General features: G+C 36.0%; 1 protein-coding gene across 1 annotated transcript in view; it reads left to right on the top strand.

The window, feature by feature from the left end:
* The window catches only part of KPNA3 (karyopherin subunit alpha 3), a 48,483-nt gene that overhangs the window by 24,950 nt on the left and 4,373 nt on the right, over positions 1–19,160 (top strand). The window contains exons 3-16 of the mRNA XM_036382074.2: positions 3,275–3,364; positions 3,558–3,587; positions 3,673–3,725; positions 3,809–3,904; positions 5,941–6,026; positions 9,475–9,561; positions 9,965–10,134; positions 11,281–11,325; positions 13,817–13,948; positions 15,098–15,226; positions 16,881–16,985; positions 17,118–17,189; positions 17,304–17,466; positions 18,369–18,463. Coding sequence (XP_036237967.1) covers positions 3,275–3,364; positions 3,558–3,587; positions 3,673–3,725; positions 3,809–3,904; positions 5,941–6,026; positions 9,475–9,561; positions 9,965–10,134; positions 11,281–11,325; positions 13,817–13,948; positions 15,098–15,226; positions 16,881–16,985; positions 17,118–17,189; positions 17,304–17,466; positions 18,369–18,463 — 1,353 coding nt within the window. The remainder of the gene's footprint in view (positions 1–3,274; positions 3,365–3,557; positions 3,588–3,672; positions 3,726–3,808; positions 3,905–5,940; positions 6,027–9,474; positions 9,562–9,964; positions 10,135–11,280; positions 11,326–13,816; positions 13,949–15,097; positions 15,227–16,880; positions 16,986–17,117; positions 17,190–17,303; positions 17,467–18,368; positions 18,464–19,160) is intronic.

Here is a 19,160-nt window from a genome sequence, read left to right as displayed (position 1 = left end):
AGTATATCTAATACTGGCTAGCATTAGGAACTCTAGTTTTTAATGTTGAAATCTTCTTGAAGTTCTGCTTTTTGTCCTCAGAAGACTCAAACATAATTATGTTAACTTTTGTCCCTCAAGAACGTCTACTGGCTACTGAGCTCCTATTTAGCTTTCCCCTGACTTGAAGAAACATTTTGTAATGGTATTTGTTATCTGCAGGCAAAGATTTTCTTGTTAATTTCTTTTCCCTTTTAATCTTGGAACCTCACAACAGCTGGCACTCTTCACAGAGCTTTCCGGCGTGTCCAGTGCTGAAAAAATATGTAGAAATTCATATTTGACACCTTTCCCAGTTCTGTTAGAGCATCCCATTGGCCATGTCCCCTAGTACTAAGTTCAGTGTTGCACAGAGTTTTTAGGATGTTCCCTTTACCCACAAGGAGTCTTCTGTTAAATTGTGGTTTTGAACATTTGAACTTCCTTGAATTAGTCTTTATTTTTTTTAATTGTGTGGCCATCTTCTAAGAAGATAAACAAAAGAAGTACCGGGATCTGCAGGACTTGAATACTTGCTGTTTGTGTAGCTTGACCATCCCACTGTCAGTGAAGCAAATGATGGGCATCTGTCATAAAAACTGGACAAGAAAGTGCACTCCTGGTATCATTACTGTTATCTATTCATTTGGCAAGTTTACCAATGCCCTTTGTAGGCTGCTGCAGTGGGATCTCTACCAGAATGTTGGCAATACTTAGAACCAGCAGTCAGCACCTGTTTATGAACTTCTGTACTTACTGGACATAGTATACATGGTTCAGGCAGTGTTGAGAATCTTCCCTTTAGAAGGAGACCTGGTGCATTTTGTTTGGGACAAGGTTTTACCATCAGAATTCTACTCTGATGCTTCTACTTTTGAAAGGGCTCTCTCACCAGGCTTTGAACAGGACAGCTGTATCCAGGTATGTTCATTTGTCTTCATTTTCACCACAGGAGCCTGCAGAAGGGGCCGGTGCTTTGAGTTAGGCAAAACCTTTTTGAGTTTGCTACAATACGTCCAAATACAAGCATTTTAAAGCCATGGCAGGCTGCAAATCATCTTCTTTTACCTTCTGTAGGAGAGTGATTGGCCTGTCAAATTACTGGAGAGAGCATTTTAGTTGTCTGGGGATTGGATGCTTTTGCAGATGGACAACGATATTTCAAATAGCCTTAGGGACACTGTTTAGAACTGAAAGGTTTCATGAGCACTGACTTTATAAGAAATGCTAATTAGATAGAAACTTTTAGTACTTCTCAGTAAGTACTAGCCTCTCTGCCTCAGGCTGCTGTAGAAACTCTTCTGTCTTGGTCCTGACAGTTGTTTTTCAACCCAGCCACCTGCAAACAGTGAGTAGCTACAGGAACATTGTCGCTCCTTCTTTCTTTCCTTGGCTGAGGTAATTTTTTCTGGAGCCTATCACACCATATCACTGATGGCCTGAAGACATTGCCTGCACTCACAGAAATTGTGGCGTTATTCTGTGGTCAGTTATATCCTGTGAAATTTCTTTTTCTTTCTTAAGGGGGTGTAATATCTTGGCCTTAGAATATGGACTGTTACTGGTACTTGTTTTGGTTAAGGTTAACAGTAGGACGCATTCTGGGAGGCATTCTCATGGTGCTGAAGGATTGGATAGTTGGATAGTTGTGTGTGCAGGTATAGAAGGCTTACTGGAGCAGGAGAGGCTCTTGTTCAGCTCAGTGACTGGTGTAGGAAAATCAGGTAAATACACTGCAGGTCTTTCTGCTGAATCCATCAGTTGATGTGTTCCTGCCTGATGCACTTTGTCTGCATACACTGCTTTCTTGGTGCTCGGCTGCCCATTCCTTCCCATCTTCCTTCTCTGCAGATGCACTTGCCAACAAACTTCCTGTGATGCTTGTCTGCACCTATGTGCTCCGTGTATGCAGCCTGTTACTGCACGGCTCTGGAGCCAGTCTAGGTGGTCTGTGCACTCTTTGAGGATCTAGTTTCTGTTCTTACAACTTGACTAAAATTAAACTATGCTAAGTCTGTGATATGTTGTCTTCTGCATTAAAGGGTTATTCTCGTGCTTGTTTGTAGTTTTAGCTTTGTGTTATCTGAAAAGAAAAAGATATTGATTGGGAGGATTTCAAACTTGTTTTAATTTATTTCTAAGATGTCTGAAAGGTAAACAAGTCCCTGAAATTTTGGACCAGGAATTGCTGTTTTTTATAACATAAAATAAAATATTGGGGACCCTTCACATCATTCTGTTTAGAGGCTTTTTTAGGTATTACAAACCAGGTGTAGTATAATAAAATCTCTTAATGAGTACTGTGCTTATCAGATAATTGGAGACTGAAAAGCTTGCCTTTCCTTGCTAGTATACTAGATTTCTTCTAGATGTTAGAGCTAGCTCTTGCGCTTTTTCAACATTTTGCATCATTAAAGAATTAAATCTTAATTAACTTATAAAAAAACCAAAACCAAATATAAAAAGGTGTTCAGATATATATACTGTATCATCATCTTCCATTGCCTCTTCTGTCTTTGTACCTCTAGACATACCAAACAAATTATAAAGTCTAAAATTTAGAAGAGACCATTTCACAGTTTTGGTATAATACTTTTAATACGTTCTAGATTTGTAAAAAAGTGTAAACAATTGATGATTTGTTTTCTTCCTTTTTAAAGTACTGTTTTATGTCTTCAAATTCATTAAATTAGGAATGTTAAAATGAAATGTTAAATGGGTATTTTAACACTGAAAAGATAATTTTATTCTTTTGTAATTCCTTAAAGGAGCTAAGACTGGAGGATGTCTTGTTTTTTGTCAGAACTTAGGCTAATAGCATGAGTGGGAAATACTGCAAGTGCCAGTGTGCATGGAGCATGCTACTTTACACAGAAAATGCAAATAGATGTGACCAGGGAGCTTCAAAACAAGTTTTAGCTGAAAAATAATCTTTCACTGAAAAAGAACTTCTGTTACGTGTGGCTAAATGTTAATATCATGCAGAGCTATGAGTATTGTGAATGCCTGTTAGAAAACTGATCCCCAGAGTGTGAGTTTTAATTAATTCAAATGTCATGGATTGTTGTAGATCTGTCTGATTAGCAAGCTGCCAGATTGTTACAGCTAAAATACTGCAAATTCTATTTGCAGCTACAAATGCCTTTAAAAAAAGGCAACCTTATCTATACTTAAATGTTGAAAGGGTCCATTGTGCATCACCACCCTGTACTAATAAGCATTAGAAGTGGCTTTATTTTTTGTCATTTCTTTACAGAACAAAAGAGATGAACATCTTTTGAAAAAAAGAAATGTTCCTCAAGAGGAAAGCTTAGAAGATTCTGATGTTGATGCTGATTTCAAAGCAGTAAGTTCCTTGATTCTGGAATTATTTTTAAAACTTTGGTGGTGTAACTGAACAATAAATTCTGTTATCTTACAGTTATCTGAAAGTAAATTTATGAACTTATACACTGTTAAAATAAGTTTTCTTGTATTAAATGTTTAAGAAGGTTATAATTTATCAGCAAAATTACTAAAACTTTTTTTTTCTTTTCAAGCAAAATGTAACACTAGAAGCTATACTGCAGGTATGTTATATTTAACTCTTTTTTTAACTAGAAGGGTGTGTTCTGTGCATTTTTAATTTTCACTGTGTTTTTAATTTTATTTCAGAATGCCACAAGTGACAACCCAGTGATCCAACTGAGTGCTGTCCAAGCTGCAAGGTAAAATAAATAAAGATACAGAAACATAATTTATACATGGTTTTTGTTATAAAAGTTACTTACTTTTACTTTCAATTTCACAGAAAACTCCTATCCAGTGACAGAAATCCACCTATTGATGACTTAATAAAATCTGGAATTTTACCAATTCTGGTAAAATGCCTAGAAAGGGATGATAAGTAAGTATTCTTTTAAAAATCTTCACTGTTACTAGAAATTTGCATTAAGAAAAAAATGATTATTTGAAACAAAACTGAGAATTCCAGCACCATATAATCTGACACAGTGGATCACATTCCATGGTGATAAATCACAAGTTCTCCAGGAATATTTATTCTGCCACTGAAATGTCATTTAATTTTTTCGAGCATGTTTGAGCATATCCAAGTAATGGAGAAAATCTTACTACATTTCTCACTGGGTTTGAATATTTCAGCCTTTTACTAGCTTTTTTTAAGAAACCTGCCACAGACTTGTGTGTATTTGTGTGAAGGCAGAGAACATGCCTGGTTGTGAACAGGGGATTTTTGTAGAATACATTTGTCTTTTCCATTAAGATTATTAGCTGAAGTTTCTGGTTTCTTCTCACTGCAAGGTGTGTTTCGTTCTGGCTCTCTGCTGCTCTCTTATGTGATGGTAGAACATGGTGAGCATGATCTCTGAGCCTTTATTGGAAAACAAAGAGCTTCAGTAAAGAACATAGAAAACACTGAGCATATAGCTGCAGGCATTTAATGACATGTAAGAAACAAAACATGCCATATTCAACAAATCTTGAGCCCCTGATTCGGATAGATAGGGATTAACACAATTGAGGTAAATATTTTAGCCTGTCTTTGATCTCAGGCAGACATGAATGTATTTATAGTATTTCCATTTTCAATGTTATTTCTGCAGCTATGAGAGCTAGGAATTTCAAAAATATGTTGTGGTATTTTTGGTATATTTTGATGGCTGCAAAACTACGAACTGCGAGTAGGGTTTTTTCCGAGCTTGTTTAACAAAACAGTTGCTTAGAAGGCAGCTGACAATAACATTCAAATCAGGAAAGAATTTTAAAATGGGTCATGAAGGCTTGTCTGCTCTAGAAGTAAATGGTTCAGTGCTTTGAAAATTTTTTAATTTGAATCTTCTGCTAGTTTTTGTATGATTTACCCTTGTACATATTTAATAAGTCTTTCAAAATTGAACTCAATTTTTTTTTAAGCAGTCTTTTAATCGTGATTGCTATATAATATTTAGCAGAGTTATACTCTGAAAAGACTTTGCATAACAAATCATTAAAGCTGTTACTCATGTTATACTTAAAAGCTTATAATGAGAGAAAGAAAAAAGGGACTAACCTAAAACTAGAGTTTTAATACACTTGATCCTAAAATTTAAAGGTTTATAGGTAGCTGCTGAGAGGTGTGATTTGTTTTTACCTCCTTTTTAATTCTTCCCATCCCAAATAAAACCTCAAATTGCTTTGGAAATTAATACACAAAAAAAAATTTAAAAGAAGCCAGTATTTAAAACTATATATAAAACATGACTGATAAAGACACAAAAAGCCATGGAAATGAAACAGTCACCTGACAGTAAATATTCTCTGTTCTTCCTAAATCCAGACACTTACAGTTGTGCTAATGACCGTGGGCTGTAAACTCTTTTGTAGCTTGTAGAACTCTTAACTTAAACAGCAGTTTTCATGCAAACTGTTTTACTAAACTGTGGTTGGCACAGACAGCAGTTGACAGACATCTTGGAAGAGATGTTGTCTCAGCTTTCATGACATTTGTAACTAATTTTATCTGTATTTAATAAGACAGGTGTGATGCTGTCTTTTCATACTGATTGTAGATATTTTGCCTGTCAGTGATGGTGCAAAAAAATGTCTGTATCCAAGTATACCAGCTTGCACTTGATCTGGAAGTAGTGGCGGAAGAATCAAGTTTAATTGGTTGTTTGGTTGGAGTTTTTTTGTTACAAATATTAATTCAGAGTGATGAATGGTTTACAAAAGGTCACGGAATGCAAGACCTCTTTTTTTCTTACAGCTTTTTCCCTGAAAAGTGCAGGCTTAGATGTTGGAGTTTTTTAAATGTTAGCCCAGTGGTACTGCCTAAATGTAGAGTATTTCTTATGGATGCAGCTAGCAATATTGAAATGACCCATAAAATAGTCTTCAGATGATGTATCAACTTATAACTAGTATAAAACACTTTCATTACAGTCCTTCATTACAATTTGAAGCTGCATGGGCATTGACTAACATAGCATCAGGCACTTCTGCACAGACTCAAGCTGTTGTACAGTCGAGTAAGTATTACAACTTTAGTTTTTTTGGGGAGGAGGCAGTGGGGGTGGATATTGTGGGAAAAAGAAAGTATTTGGATAACAAATGCCATTTCTTATCAATACCATTAAAGTAATAAATACATGCTTGTCCTGAAGATTTCTGAAAGATTTCTACATTTGCTCTTAAACATAAATCTGCTTGTCACTAACAATCAATGTTAAGGATGCCAGACAGGATTTCCCATAAAGAAGACAGAGAATGACAGAGGACACAATCACTATGACAAAAATCTAAGTCCTTTCTTGTTCTTAGTTTGATTTCTGCAATCATGTACCATTAATTGCTCTGTGGCTAACATTTAAGTTAGGAGTTAATTCTTTCTGCCTCAAAGGTGTGTTCATAAATCTTATTAAAGTTGTTAAATATATACAGTTATGTAAGGTTGCCCATTTAAATACATTGTTAAGAAAATTACCATCCTTTCCTTGTTTGTATGATTAGTATCTCCTGTACACACAAGTTTGTTGAACTGCTTTCATTTCTTGTTTAACCAGACAGTGAGAAAGGAAAAAACTCTAAAGTCAAATGAAGATAAATTAATCAAATACTTTTTTCATTATTCTATCTATAGCTTTTATGGATCAGCATACTTATCTTAAAACAATCACCTTTGTGCTAATATAATATGTTGTCATAAAACACTAGATTATAGATAAGCAAATACATAATAAGCTATCTTTACTTACTCATATTCTCATTTTTATATGGGAAAGTGGTGACGTAGTTGTTTGAATTTTTTTTTTTACTGTATGAACCTGCCTTTCAAATTAAAATGCTGGTTTATATGTTTTCATTGCTAAGAAAATAACTAAATAATTATTAGATTCTGTATATTTATGATACTGGAGCATTATTATTATTATTATTATTATTATTATTATTATTATTATTATTATTATTATTATTATTATTATTATTATTATTATTATTATTATTATTATTATTATTATTATTATTATTATCCAAAATAAGATTTGGATAAAATTATCTTACCAAAATGAGCTTTGGATAAAAATCCAAAGGCATTAAAACAAAAAAAAATCAACATCTTGAATTTGCTTCAAAAGTTTCTGATGCTATTTGGGCACCTCTGTTTTTAGATTGCTTTTGTGGTGTCTAAGTACCTTTGAAAATCTACTCCCAAGTTTTTCCTTCCTTCTCAACTTGTTCATTGGTTAGTCATTGTTTTCTTTCTTTTTCATGTCCCACAATGTTGTCCTGTTTGAATGAAGCTAATAGAAAGGATGTTTATAGTATTAACTTTGCAGGAAAAAATCTTGAAGTAAAAATTAAAAGTAGAATAAAAGTGTGTACAGCATAACTAAAAGCATTATTGTTACCTGAACAATTACTAGAAGTTCAAGTTGGGACATGTTTCTCCCAAAATCTGTTTAGTTAATGCTTGAAAAGAAAATGTGCTAAATGACTTCAGAGAATAAAAAGCATTTTACTCATGAAGAGATAATGGATGAAGTTTAGTCTGAAAGTCTTGCTGCTTTGACTGGGAGATGACCGAGGGAAAACAGTCTCCCAGCTCTTCTCCCTTTAGATAAAGGAAGGGTTTGAGGAAACAAAGCAATAGGCCCTTGCAGCTACAGAAGAGGCTGATGCAGCCTTAATACAAAAGAAGGCATCCTCCTGCAGTCAGGAGGGACAGGTGGTACTTGGAAGGCCCAGCAAAAGAGAAGTACTGTTTGCACAGAATAGCTCCTGGCAGAAGCCAGTTTGGAGCAGGAATAATTAATTTTTTGAGAGTGGTAGGTCAGAAAACTTCATCTCATGCTGTCTCAGGTTGTCCTCCTGCCTGAGTGCTATTATGAAATAACTTCATTCCTGGTTTTGAAAGCATACCAGGATTGCAGTGTAATATAAACTACATGGTTGACCCTCTTCTCCAAAAGATGTTGAATGCATGTATGGCTGAATTGTAATCTCAGTAATTGCTGAGAAGGAAGCTAAAATATTCCACTTGAGCTAATAGAAGTGGGGTGATTTTATTACAAGAGTGAGTGTTCTTAAGCATCAGTGTGTTGCTGTTCCTGCTTGTCAGTTATAGGCAATGGCTGAATCACTCCTCTGGGGTGGGCAGGGAATTTTAGGTTGTCTTTCTTCTTCATGGCTCTGTGTTTTTCAGGAAAATACATCAGTTTTTTTGCTTATTATCACTTTACATTATCAACACAATATTGATTAATGGTTGCTCACAAACTTTTTTTTTTTTTAAATTTGTGAAGCTATTTCTGCAAGAAAAATACTCTTTAACGGTATATAAATTGATCTAGTTTATTCAGACTATAGGATGAGTATGATCATAAATAGACTTAAAAAATTGCTGCAAGAGTTACTAAGAGTTACTGTCTTTCAAACAGTATGGCTTGTCTGAAGGAAAACAGTGCATGGGGATAGTAGTGGGATGGTTACTTAGCTCTATGCAATGTATTTAATTCCACAGAGAATGATATCTAAAATCACTACCACTTCCTTAATTTAGTATGTTGCTGGCATTATATAAGAGAAAATTAAAACGTGTCTTGGGCCTGGCAGATGGATGTAAATCTTCACTGCGTGGGGGAGCTTTGTGGATAATTGGCTAGCTGAGAAAGGCCACTTTGATGTGATACCGTTGGATAAGGTTAGGGGAAACAAGCTGGGGATTAAGTAGTCAGTGTCCAATCACTGACAAGGGTCATGGTGACCTTTGCTGCAACATGAAGATGGGGGAGAAAATCTTTTGCCAGAAAAATGAAGATAGCCTAGGTAGAATAGCCACAAGAATGTAAACATAGAAACAAAATAATCATTAGAGCATAGAAGTAGGTGTGGTTGATTCATGTGTGTTTTAACCAATAATGAGCTTAGCTTTGCAATATGTATAAGCTTCATTAACACCAGTATAAATATGCGTGAGCTATCAGTAAACTTTGAGATTTGCTGTTCACGCATATTGTGTGCTGCAATTCTTCCGCCATTCACGACAACTGCATATGGAAACTAACTATAGCCACCTCTTGGGAGGAAGCTGTTTTCTTAAAGTCAGGATATGAAGCACGTTTGCACAAGTGGGCATGTCATTCTGCTTGGTATGTGTTGTGATCCTGGATAACTGGAAAATCTGAATTACTGGGACGTGAAACCTCACACCTGCATACTTGAGGGTCTGCCTATTGCTTTGAGAAATATGGGGAAATGTTTGAATGTGGGGAGCACTGTGGATTAATAATTCTGTTCTTAAGCCTATTTTTCCCTTCTCCAGATAGATATAGAAATGTTCAACTCAGGTTTTGTGCACCCTTCATAATAGAAACATTTATAAGGCATGGTGGAGAATGTGTTTTGTGTAAATTAGTGAACATGTTGCTTGTATACCAAGATTCAGCGTTAAACAAATCTAATATTTGCATTCTGCAGATGCAGTACCCCTCTTCTTGAGACTACTTCATTCACCACACCAGAATGTTTGTGAGCAAGCTGTCTGGGCTCTCGGAAATATTATAGGTAACTTGTTGTTTTGATGATTTGAATTCAGGGAATGTTTCATTTTAGAACTTGACTTTTTGAACACTGGCATTATCATAAGAGACTATGTTTCCTCTGAATTCTATGTCTTGATGCAATTTTTTTGAAAGTATATAATATGGCCAGAATTACATATGTACCTCCTGTTTTTTTTCTAAATAATAGTATCACTTGCTATGCAAAATATAACAGGATAAATTTTGTGCTTCCTAAAATATACATACATAACTTTACGTATGTATATTTAATTAAATATGACCTTTTAGTAGTAGATTATTGGTGAGGAAACATAGAATTTCAGTATCCCAACATGTCATTGCATACATTTCAAGATTCTCCATTTTTAATGTAATTTCTTTTGCAACAATTTTCATTTCTGTAGGTGATGGTCCTCAGTGTAGAGATTATGTCATATCACTGGGAGTTGTCAAACCTCTTCTGTCCTTCATCAATCCCTCCATTCCCATCACCTTCCTTCGGAACGTCACATGGGTCATTGTAAATCTCTGCAGGAATAAGGACCCCCCACCGCCTATGGAGACAGTTCAGGAGGTAAATAAAGAATTATGAGACAGATAATGTTTTATACTCTGGGCTGCAGGCCAAATGTTTTACATTGTCATACTATGAATTTTTGCATGTTTTTTGTCACTGCACGTGTTGTGCCACTATCATATGTTAGATGAAATAATTTGACCAATTTACTTGCTACAGCTGTAATAAAGCTATTTGTAACATCTGAAAGGGAGTAAGACTAAAGTGATGAGCTATACAACAAAAAAATTAACATACTAGAAAGTATTAAAATAGTCAGCATTACATGTTTTCACTAAAAATAAAAAGGCCACAATGTGATTCTGTACATAGAAGAATTCAGATGTAATTATTTTCAGCAAGAGGAAGCGTAAGTAAACAGTGACATGTAGTATGGTTTGTGTTTCAACTCGGTGGGCACATGCAGCCAATGCCAAGTCCCAGCCTGAGCAGAAATCCTGAAAATCCTTTTAAACTCCTGAACAGAGCAAATGCTTGGTTCATAATGTTGGCACAGTTAGTAAAATTGAGCTATTTGACTAGAACTGTAATTGTAAGTAAAGTTCTTGATTTTAAGATAAATTCAAAAGTGTGGATACAGTTTTTGAAGGCATGTGAAGTACGTTACTATTAACAGCTAAACTTCAATGACATTTTAAAAATGAAGCAGAGAAACAAGAAAACTTTTGCATGTAATGCTTTACTAACTAAAGCACTCTGTTCAAAGCAGTTTTATCACAGCCCAGTTTTATATTTTCTCCATTTGTGATTATAAAAAATTAAACTTTAATCCAACAGGTTTATATATTGATATTTGGCTAAAAATTTTTGTGTGTGATAATTAAACTTTTAAAATATCAGCAGGGTATCTTATCTCTGTTATTTGCTTGTTTTCCCTCAAAATGCAGTCTACATTCTGTGTCTGGAATCTAGTACTGTCTCATATTTTCAGAAATTTGAAATACAGATATTCAGATATTTGAAATACAGAGAGAAAATACAGATATTTTTATACATACTTTGAGGGAATGACCAGCTGCTGGAAAGTATGTGATTACAATATACTAAAGCAGACTCAAACTAAGCTTTGTGATTGTAATACTTGGATTCATAATTTTACCACCAATTTTGTTCTACTGTAATGACTGATAAACTTCTTTTCAGATTTTGCCAGCATTGTGTGTTCTCATTTACCATACAGATATAAACGTAAGTAATTTCTAAAGTTTTAGATATTTAGATTCTTTGCTTTCTCTAGAAAGATAATGCTGCAGGATTTTGTTAAAGTAGTAAACTTGTGTTTGTATGTTAATTTATGTATCATTAAATCATAAATGCATAATTAAATATGAAGACTAATGTGATTGTAGCCATTCAGAGCATGAAAAAGAAAGTGCAAATACCATTTCTGAAATACCTTTTGTAGAAGATGGTATTTTTTATCCTGCACGTTTGAAATAGCTTTAAAAATCCTATCTTTAATTGAGCACTAGAAAATTAAAGTGTCAGCTTTACCATCAGCTGCACTTTAATTCTGCCCCAGGTTATAATTTTGCCTAGATGATATGTAATATGTGTAAAAAATTAGATGTAATTCTGTGTATCAGTCCAGTAAAATATTGTGATCATAAGGGTAAACCTGACTTCTGTACTTGTTGGGTGCCTGACTTTGCAGCGTTTAAATAAGGAAATCACGTATTAAAATATATTTAAACGAACAGCAATAAACTATTGTTTTGTGGCACCTTTGACAACCTTCATGTTTTTAATACTAAACCTTCAGTACTTCCCACATTCCTGAATCATGAGTTTGCCTGTGTTTTTCCAAGTAACGTCCTAGGGAGTGGATTTATCTCATGAAGCCTTATATATTGGGACTTCAGAACAGACATCTGTGTAACTGACAGATGTTGAGCTGTTTTTCTCCTCCTCCTATCAGGATTTTGTAATCCCTGTAGTGATCTTTTAGTTTAGGGAAGAGGGAATTGAACCCTTGTGTTGGGTTTGGGGATAAAATAAAGCATGAGATCAGTGGGACTGTCGTTTGTTAGTTCAGCACTGTAGTAGCAGTGTTTCTGCTGCTTTTTTAATGGTGAAGTGGGCTTGCCTCCACAAAATATTTGTACAGTTTAAGCTGGGATTTTGCCAGGGTTTTCCCAGTGTAATGTGAGTGGGAGACAGCACATGGTGACTTTTCAATGAGTAATTTGGACAAAGCTGAACAGAATTCATTGCAAAACCGAATACACTTCTAACCTGTAGGCTCTTTTTTTTTCTGCCAAATTTTAAAGCTTTTTGCAAGCAATGATTGTATGAGAGCTTATTGATGTAGGTATGAGACTGTGATGCCAGGTTTTGACTGATCTCAATTAGGGTGTCCGTCATTTTGATCCTGAGAGTCAGGTGCTAGTTTGGAGGTACCAGTCTGGTCCCAGCCTCTCCGTACTGGAGCAGCAAACCTATCTTTGGAGATGAGTCAGTGATGCAGGTAGGTCAGCCCACAGTCCTGTGAGTGCTTCTGGCGGCTGCTGCTCTCGTCACCAGCAGGGCTGTGGGGCAGCAAACTGGTGAGGCACCATCTCTCACTGCTTCTGCTGCCAGAGTGGCTCCACTGCAGCACAGGAGGTGAGGGCAGCAGCAGGCTGTGGCAGGAAAGCCTTTGGGCTGTGCTGGCTGGCATCCGGAGCTGGGTGGCTGCAGCTGGGTCAGGACTGTGAAGTCCTTCCTGTGCTCTAGTACTGCAGTATTCAGCTGTTCTCATAGCTGGAAATTGTAAATGGCTATCTGTTTTAAAAGTAGGCTAGATCTAGCTACCTCAACAGATTATGTCCTTAGTAGGATCCAGATTTCTTTTCCTGCAGTTCCTAACATCATCTCTATGTGATGTGATATCCCTCTCTGCTCGCATTATTTCTGCTTCAGGTACTACCTTTCAGTGACTAACTTTTGTACCTGTCTATTTTTGAGGGCTTCTAATCATCCTTATCAAATCATCAGTGACTTTTTTTTCTTTTAAGATCCTCAGATGGCCCTGCATGATAGGCATTTCTCTGTGGGTTTTGCTTTGCTTGAACACTTCAACAGTTGCCACATTACAATAGTTGCCAGTCCTTTAGTTGGTATGAGAACTACTTTCCTTTGCTGCTTTTTATTCTTAATATGAAGGCAGGAAAAGGCATGCATCCAGACTTGTTTGCAGTTTCACTTCAGAACTGCACTATGGATCAGAAATGCTAAGATGTCCAATGGATTAGAGACTTAAGGGAATTTATGTATTCTGTAATCATAAGATAGCACAGCTGACAAATTACAGCTATGCTAAGGAAGCTGTATTGGTATTTTCTTCAGAAAGTTACTAGCACAACTACTTACCTGAGCTGGTTGTCTATCTTGGAAATGCAAATCAAGCCCAACAGTTTACCTTTGTGAGATGATGTATGCTGTCACTTTATGCACCAAAATGTGGACATACAGAAATTACTCTGATGGAACAAATGGCCCTGGTTTTCATAGTTGTACATAATAATCTAACATATTACTGATTAGGTCTTATCACAATCATGTTTAAGTTTTTCCTATAACTAAATTGCATGTTTTCCCCTCTCCACCCCAGACAGTAGAATGTTGTTCACTAAATTAAGCCTTCGTTATACAGATTTTTTCTGTTCAATGTGTAAACCCTATTCTCTCCAATTTGTAGATTCTCGTGGACACCGTTTGGGCTTTGTCCTACTTAACAGATGGTGGAAATGAACAGATACAAATGGTGATTGATTCGGGAGTTGTACCTTTTCTAGTTCCCCTTCTGAGTCATCAGGAGGTTAAAGTTCAAGTAAGTCTGATTCAGTTGTATTTGAATAGTCCTTTGTATGCTGTTTGCTAAAAATAATGTGCCTTACAGTATTTATTAGTGGAGTTAGTGAGACGAACATTTATAGCTACATTTTGCGTAGGTAAAATGAACAAAAAATATTACCTACACTGGGGAAAAAAATGTTAAAGAGAAATAAAACTCAAGCAAAATAGTACTAACCCAGTTTTAAGTAGTGACAGGTTAAACATTAACTTCTGTTATGTGATTACCAGGGGTGCCTTCCTTTTGTAGTCCTAAAATATTTAATGACAATAGATTTTATGTTTTCCAGAATTCAAGTAATATCCACTTTTTCTGGTGCTGCATACATGGTTGTGCATGTTCTATCTGAATAGTTCATGGAAATCAGTATTTTGGAACCTTTAGAGTATGGAAATATTTGTGAATGCTGAGTCCTTCTAGTAAAGTATATTTGTAATTATCTGTGAAAGGTTAACTGAGCTTGCTTGATTAATTTTAAAGACAATGTGAAACTAAAAGCTAGTTAATGTGTACTGGGTTTTTTATGACCCATCTGCTGTAATATAGAGATCTTCTATATATCTGTGCATTTGACACATTTGTTTAGTTTGTACTTTGGATGAGATTTGGCTGTCTTAAAATTTGTCAGACTAGTTCACTTGATGGAAGAAGTCTCTCCAGTATTCTGTCACTTGTAAAGCATTTACTGACCAATACATAAAGATGTAAAGTCAATTTCTGAAATCACCTGAGACTCAATAAGTAGTTGTGAGGTTTTGAATGCCATAGTGGGGAGCTAAATGGAGCAGTGAGCAACCTCAGCAGACATAGAGCCTAGAAGCTGTTGTTGGAATTGTAGCACAGATCAGGTACATGATGACTAATCTTCTAAGGTTTTAATATTCTTTTAATTTTCTAGTGTTTGCACTTTTTGAGTTGAGCTGCAGTGTATTTATTTTGTAATGTACTGTGTCTTTTGATGAACCAGTATCCATTTTTCTGATGTAGCTCAGAGGATGAAGTGCTAAATTGTATTTTGCAAAGTGTTTTTATAAAGAGATATCTTAAAATGCTCTTTGTTATAGCGTAAGTAACAGCAATGTCTTTAACATGCAATTTTTTTTCCTTCCCACTTTGGATATTCAGACAGCAGCACTGAGAGCAGTAGGCAACATAGTAACTGGTACTGATGAGCAGACACAAGTTGTTCTCAATTGTGATGTTTTGTCTTATTTCCCACATCTCCTGACGCATCCAAAAGAGAAGATAAACAAGGTATGATTTGTTTCTTCCTAACTTAGTATTTTTTTAAGACATAAAACAGTAGCCTGTGGAATATTACAGAAGAATTTCCTACAGCTGTTATTTCCGGCATGTGAGCAATTTTGTATAAAGATGCAGCCTTTGAGGCTGGTGCTTAATTAGGACTGAAACCAAGCAGCCATAGTGAGTATCCATGCATTGGTGTTGATGCCTCGTGCTTTCTGGGAGGACTGAAGGGTTTTGCTTTGGAGTGAGATACTTTTTCTTTTCATTTGCAAAGTGAATAACTGGCTAACTTCAGTTACAGTTTGTCATAATTTTAGTTGAGTCCTGTGAGTTGCATAAGACCAATGCAGTTTTCCCACTTCACCTTTTCATAGTGAAGTTGGTTCACTTGTTCATCTTCATCTTCAAGGAAGGAGGGTGTATCACTGTTCTTCCCTGAAAATTGTCTGCATTTCATCTCCTTCCTTTTGGCAGAAATAACTTCACTGCTGCAAGGCTGAGATGGAATAGGGAGAGTTTGATCAAAGTGAGCAGTGCCTCTTTTTCCAGAGCTGTATTTCGTCTTATTTGGGGTTTTTTAGTCATTGTGCTATCTTCCATTGCAGAGATGGTCTGGTTGAGCAGAAGGCTTTTTTGTTTCGATTATGTAATTCCCCCATATAGTGTATCATTGAGGAAAAATCTATTTGTGAGGAATCTCTGTTTCTTCAGGCCCTGTCAGCTGTGAAGATCTCTGAAGAAGTTATCTTTGACAGTCAAACTGATGTGATTTATTTTTGCCTTACCTCTTAACTTTCACAAAAGAGTGATGAAGAGCTCTTTTGAAGGGCAGGGAATTATTTTTGTACCAAAAAAAAAAAAGACCAGAAATGCTTTCAGTTTTGTTTCAAGTCTATATTGTGAGAGGCAAATAGAAATAAAATACACGTCCCTAAAAAAGTGGAAACCCATGGGTTTTTTTCCTGCAGTGCTTCATAATTGCCTTCTTGCCACATCTTTTACTCAAGATAGGAACCTTTTTAAGATGTTCTGGATTGTCGTGACAAGTATCCCCCTTTGTAACTGGGAATTTATAACTGCCATCAGATAGGTGGTAGCCATGTGGATGAACCTCCTGAAGGAGTAACTGCTGAGCAAAGTCACAGGACAGTGTCATGTGTGATACTTGAACGGGATTTGTGGACACCACTTCATGTTACATGAAGAAAATGGGAGGTGGAGTCTTCCTTTTATCATAGCAGAAAGGTACTACTGAGCTGTCAGTAGCAGGATTACAGGGCAAGTCCTTTTTTTTATGATGCTTTACCAGTTTTCCTGTTTTCCTCATAAAACTGATTGAAAGTTTAAAGCCTGTCTGTGAGTCCAGCAGTGCAAAGTGGATATAAGGCACACATTTCCGGATGTATGGAGACACTTCTTGTGTGAGAGAGAATCTGGCCCTGTGAATCAATCATATTAATTTTACATTGATTCCTTTTATCTTTGACAGTACAATAAAAGTTTGTGTGCTAGAAGCACTACTGAGGAGGAGGAGGCCTGTTTAGTGATTGCTCATTGTATGATTTTAGGTTTTGAGGTGGTCAGGTTTGGTTAAGTTCTTTTTTTCATCTGCTGACTAGTTTTTAAAAGTGTTCTACTTTTTTGCTTTATCCCGTTGTAGGAAGCAGTTTGGTTCCTTTCCAATATCACAGCAGGAAACCAGCAACAAGTTCAGGCTGTAATAGATGCTGGGCTAATCCCCATGATCATACACCAGCTGGCTAAGGTCAGTCAAGCTATCAGCTATGCAAGTTGTCATCGTCTTTTTATAAATCTGACATGAGGAGTTTGTGATTTTTAATAAGTTTGACAGATGTTTCCATGCTGATTTTAATGAGCTATTAATTTTATTTTTCAGGGGGACTTCGGGACACAAAAGGAAGCTGCTTGGGCAATTAGCAATTTGACAATAAGTGGGAGAAAAGATCAGGTATGTGTAGCAGGATTTCAAGCTGTCACTAAAATGTTGCATATGCAGCCATTTATGTAAGAAGCACAATGCTGAAATTTTTGTTGTTGTTGTTGTTTGTTTTTAATTATTTAGGTTGAATACCTTGTACAACAAAATGTAATCCCACCATTCTGCAATCTACTCTCAGTAAAGGATTCTCAAGTGGTGCAGGTGGTGCTGGATGGCCTGAAAAACATCCTGATAATGGCTGGTGATGAGGCTAGCACTATAGCTGAAATTATAGAAGAGTGTGGAGGTAAGAACTTACTAGGCTTTTAAAAAATTTAATTGGCTGGATGTTATTCTGTCCTCCCCTTGCTGCTGTTGATGTTTACTGTAGTGTTATTTAACATAGGCTATTTGAGTAAACAAGGGAGACTTTTTAATGAGAGACATTACCTTTTTTTTTCTCTTTATTTCAGTTTGGAGATGGCTGTGTAGAGGCAATTGTTGAAGGAGCTTTCTGTAGCATAGGTTTTTTAGGTTTCAATGAGAATTGTAATTCTTTTCATTTGATAATTGCACATACTTTGTCCTGTGGTAAAACACACAATTCTTGCTCCAGTTCATTGCCCTGGAAGCAGTTTTAGGATCACAATTTCATTACAGAGCAAAGCAGGATGAGAAGTCTTTTCAATATCACAATCCAAGTTGTAATGTATGCTAATTAGTGTATTATAATAAAGAGATACTGAAGAACGTAATGTACTGGAAGCTTTTCCCTTGTGTTATTCCATATCCAGTTTGAAAATGGGAGTAGTCTTTTAGCTGCTTTGTCACCTTGCTGTTTTAAACTTACAGCCAACACACAAACGTAGCCACTTCTTTTTGGGGATACATAGAAACCACGGCGACTAACCCAAAAGTTATGTAGTAGACAGAAGTTTTAAAAACTAAAGAGTTTTATCTAAATAAAGAGAAGACTCCATTATCCATTGCTTATAAAATGGAATATTCCCTGGCATATAAAGTTCACAAACTACTTCTCTATCCTCTTAGAGACAAAGATAGCTGCTGTGTAGATCGTATTTTCAAACTGAGCTACATCTTTTCTAGTGTGTTTCAGTAGTAATGTTTAATTATTTTTCTTATTTTTCTAAAGTAGTCAGTAACTCTGGTTTAATCTTGCAAAACTTGTCTCCATTTTCTTTTCTTCAGGATTAGAGAAAATTGAAGCCTTGCAACAGCATGAGAATGAAGACATTTATAAACTAGCATTTGAAATTATAGATCAATATTTCTCTGGTGATGATGTAAGTATGCTAAAGATGGAAAAGTATATGTATTGTGCTCTTAGCTCAGTAAGTACATTGTCACTGTTCCTCAGCTCCAGTGGTCATGAACATACGTTATCTCCCAAGTCATTTTTCCTGGTCCTTGCTCAGTAGTTTCCCTCAATTTAAAGTCTTTGAAGAGTTTCTCAATACCAGGACTTTCCTTCAGCAAAATCTAGAGGACTACTCTAGTTTTGCCTAACAAATTGATCAATGCTCACTTAGTTTTGTCAGGTTGACGTGTAATTACTTGTGATTGGAATCTAAAGAGTTCTCTGGCTCTCCTTTTTATTTTCTCTCCTTTTTTATTTTCTCCTACATCAGTCTTTGAAAGGGGCAGCAGATCCTTACTTTCAGAAAAATGTTTGTATTTCAACTGTATTTGCTCAGTCTGGATTCTGCAGTGAAAAGAGTCATCAAAACTATTAACAGCTTTCTGCAGCTGTTTGATCTAGTATTTTGTGGCACCTAGGATAGGTGTTTTGACCCTCTGGTTCTAGCTCCTCCTGCTACTGGCTGCTTATGAATTCCCGAGGAGCGCTTCAACATGCAGTTCAAAGACTAATTACCTTTTCTAGGCTTTGCAGGGTGTCTGTAGTTCTACAGCCTAGTAGAACTATGTTTTCAGTACTTCTCTTACATAGAGCTGGCATTTAGAGAGTTCAAACTTCAGGAG

This window comes from Molothrus ater, chromosome 2, assembly GCF_012460135.2.
Source record: "Molothrus ater isolate BHLD 08-10-18 breed brown headed cowbird chromosome 2, BPBGC_Mater_1.1, whole genome shotgun sequence".
NCBI classification, from domain to species: domain Eukaryota; kingdom Metazoa; phylum Chordata; class Aves; order Passeriformes; family Icteridae; genus Molothrus; species Molothrus ater.
The sequence above is the reverse complement of the archived record's forward strand: the minus strand, read 5'-3'. Positions and strand labels throughout refer to the sequence as shown.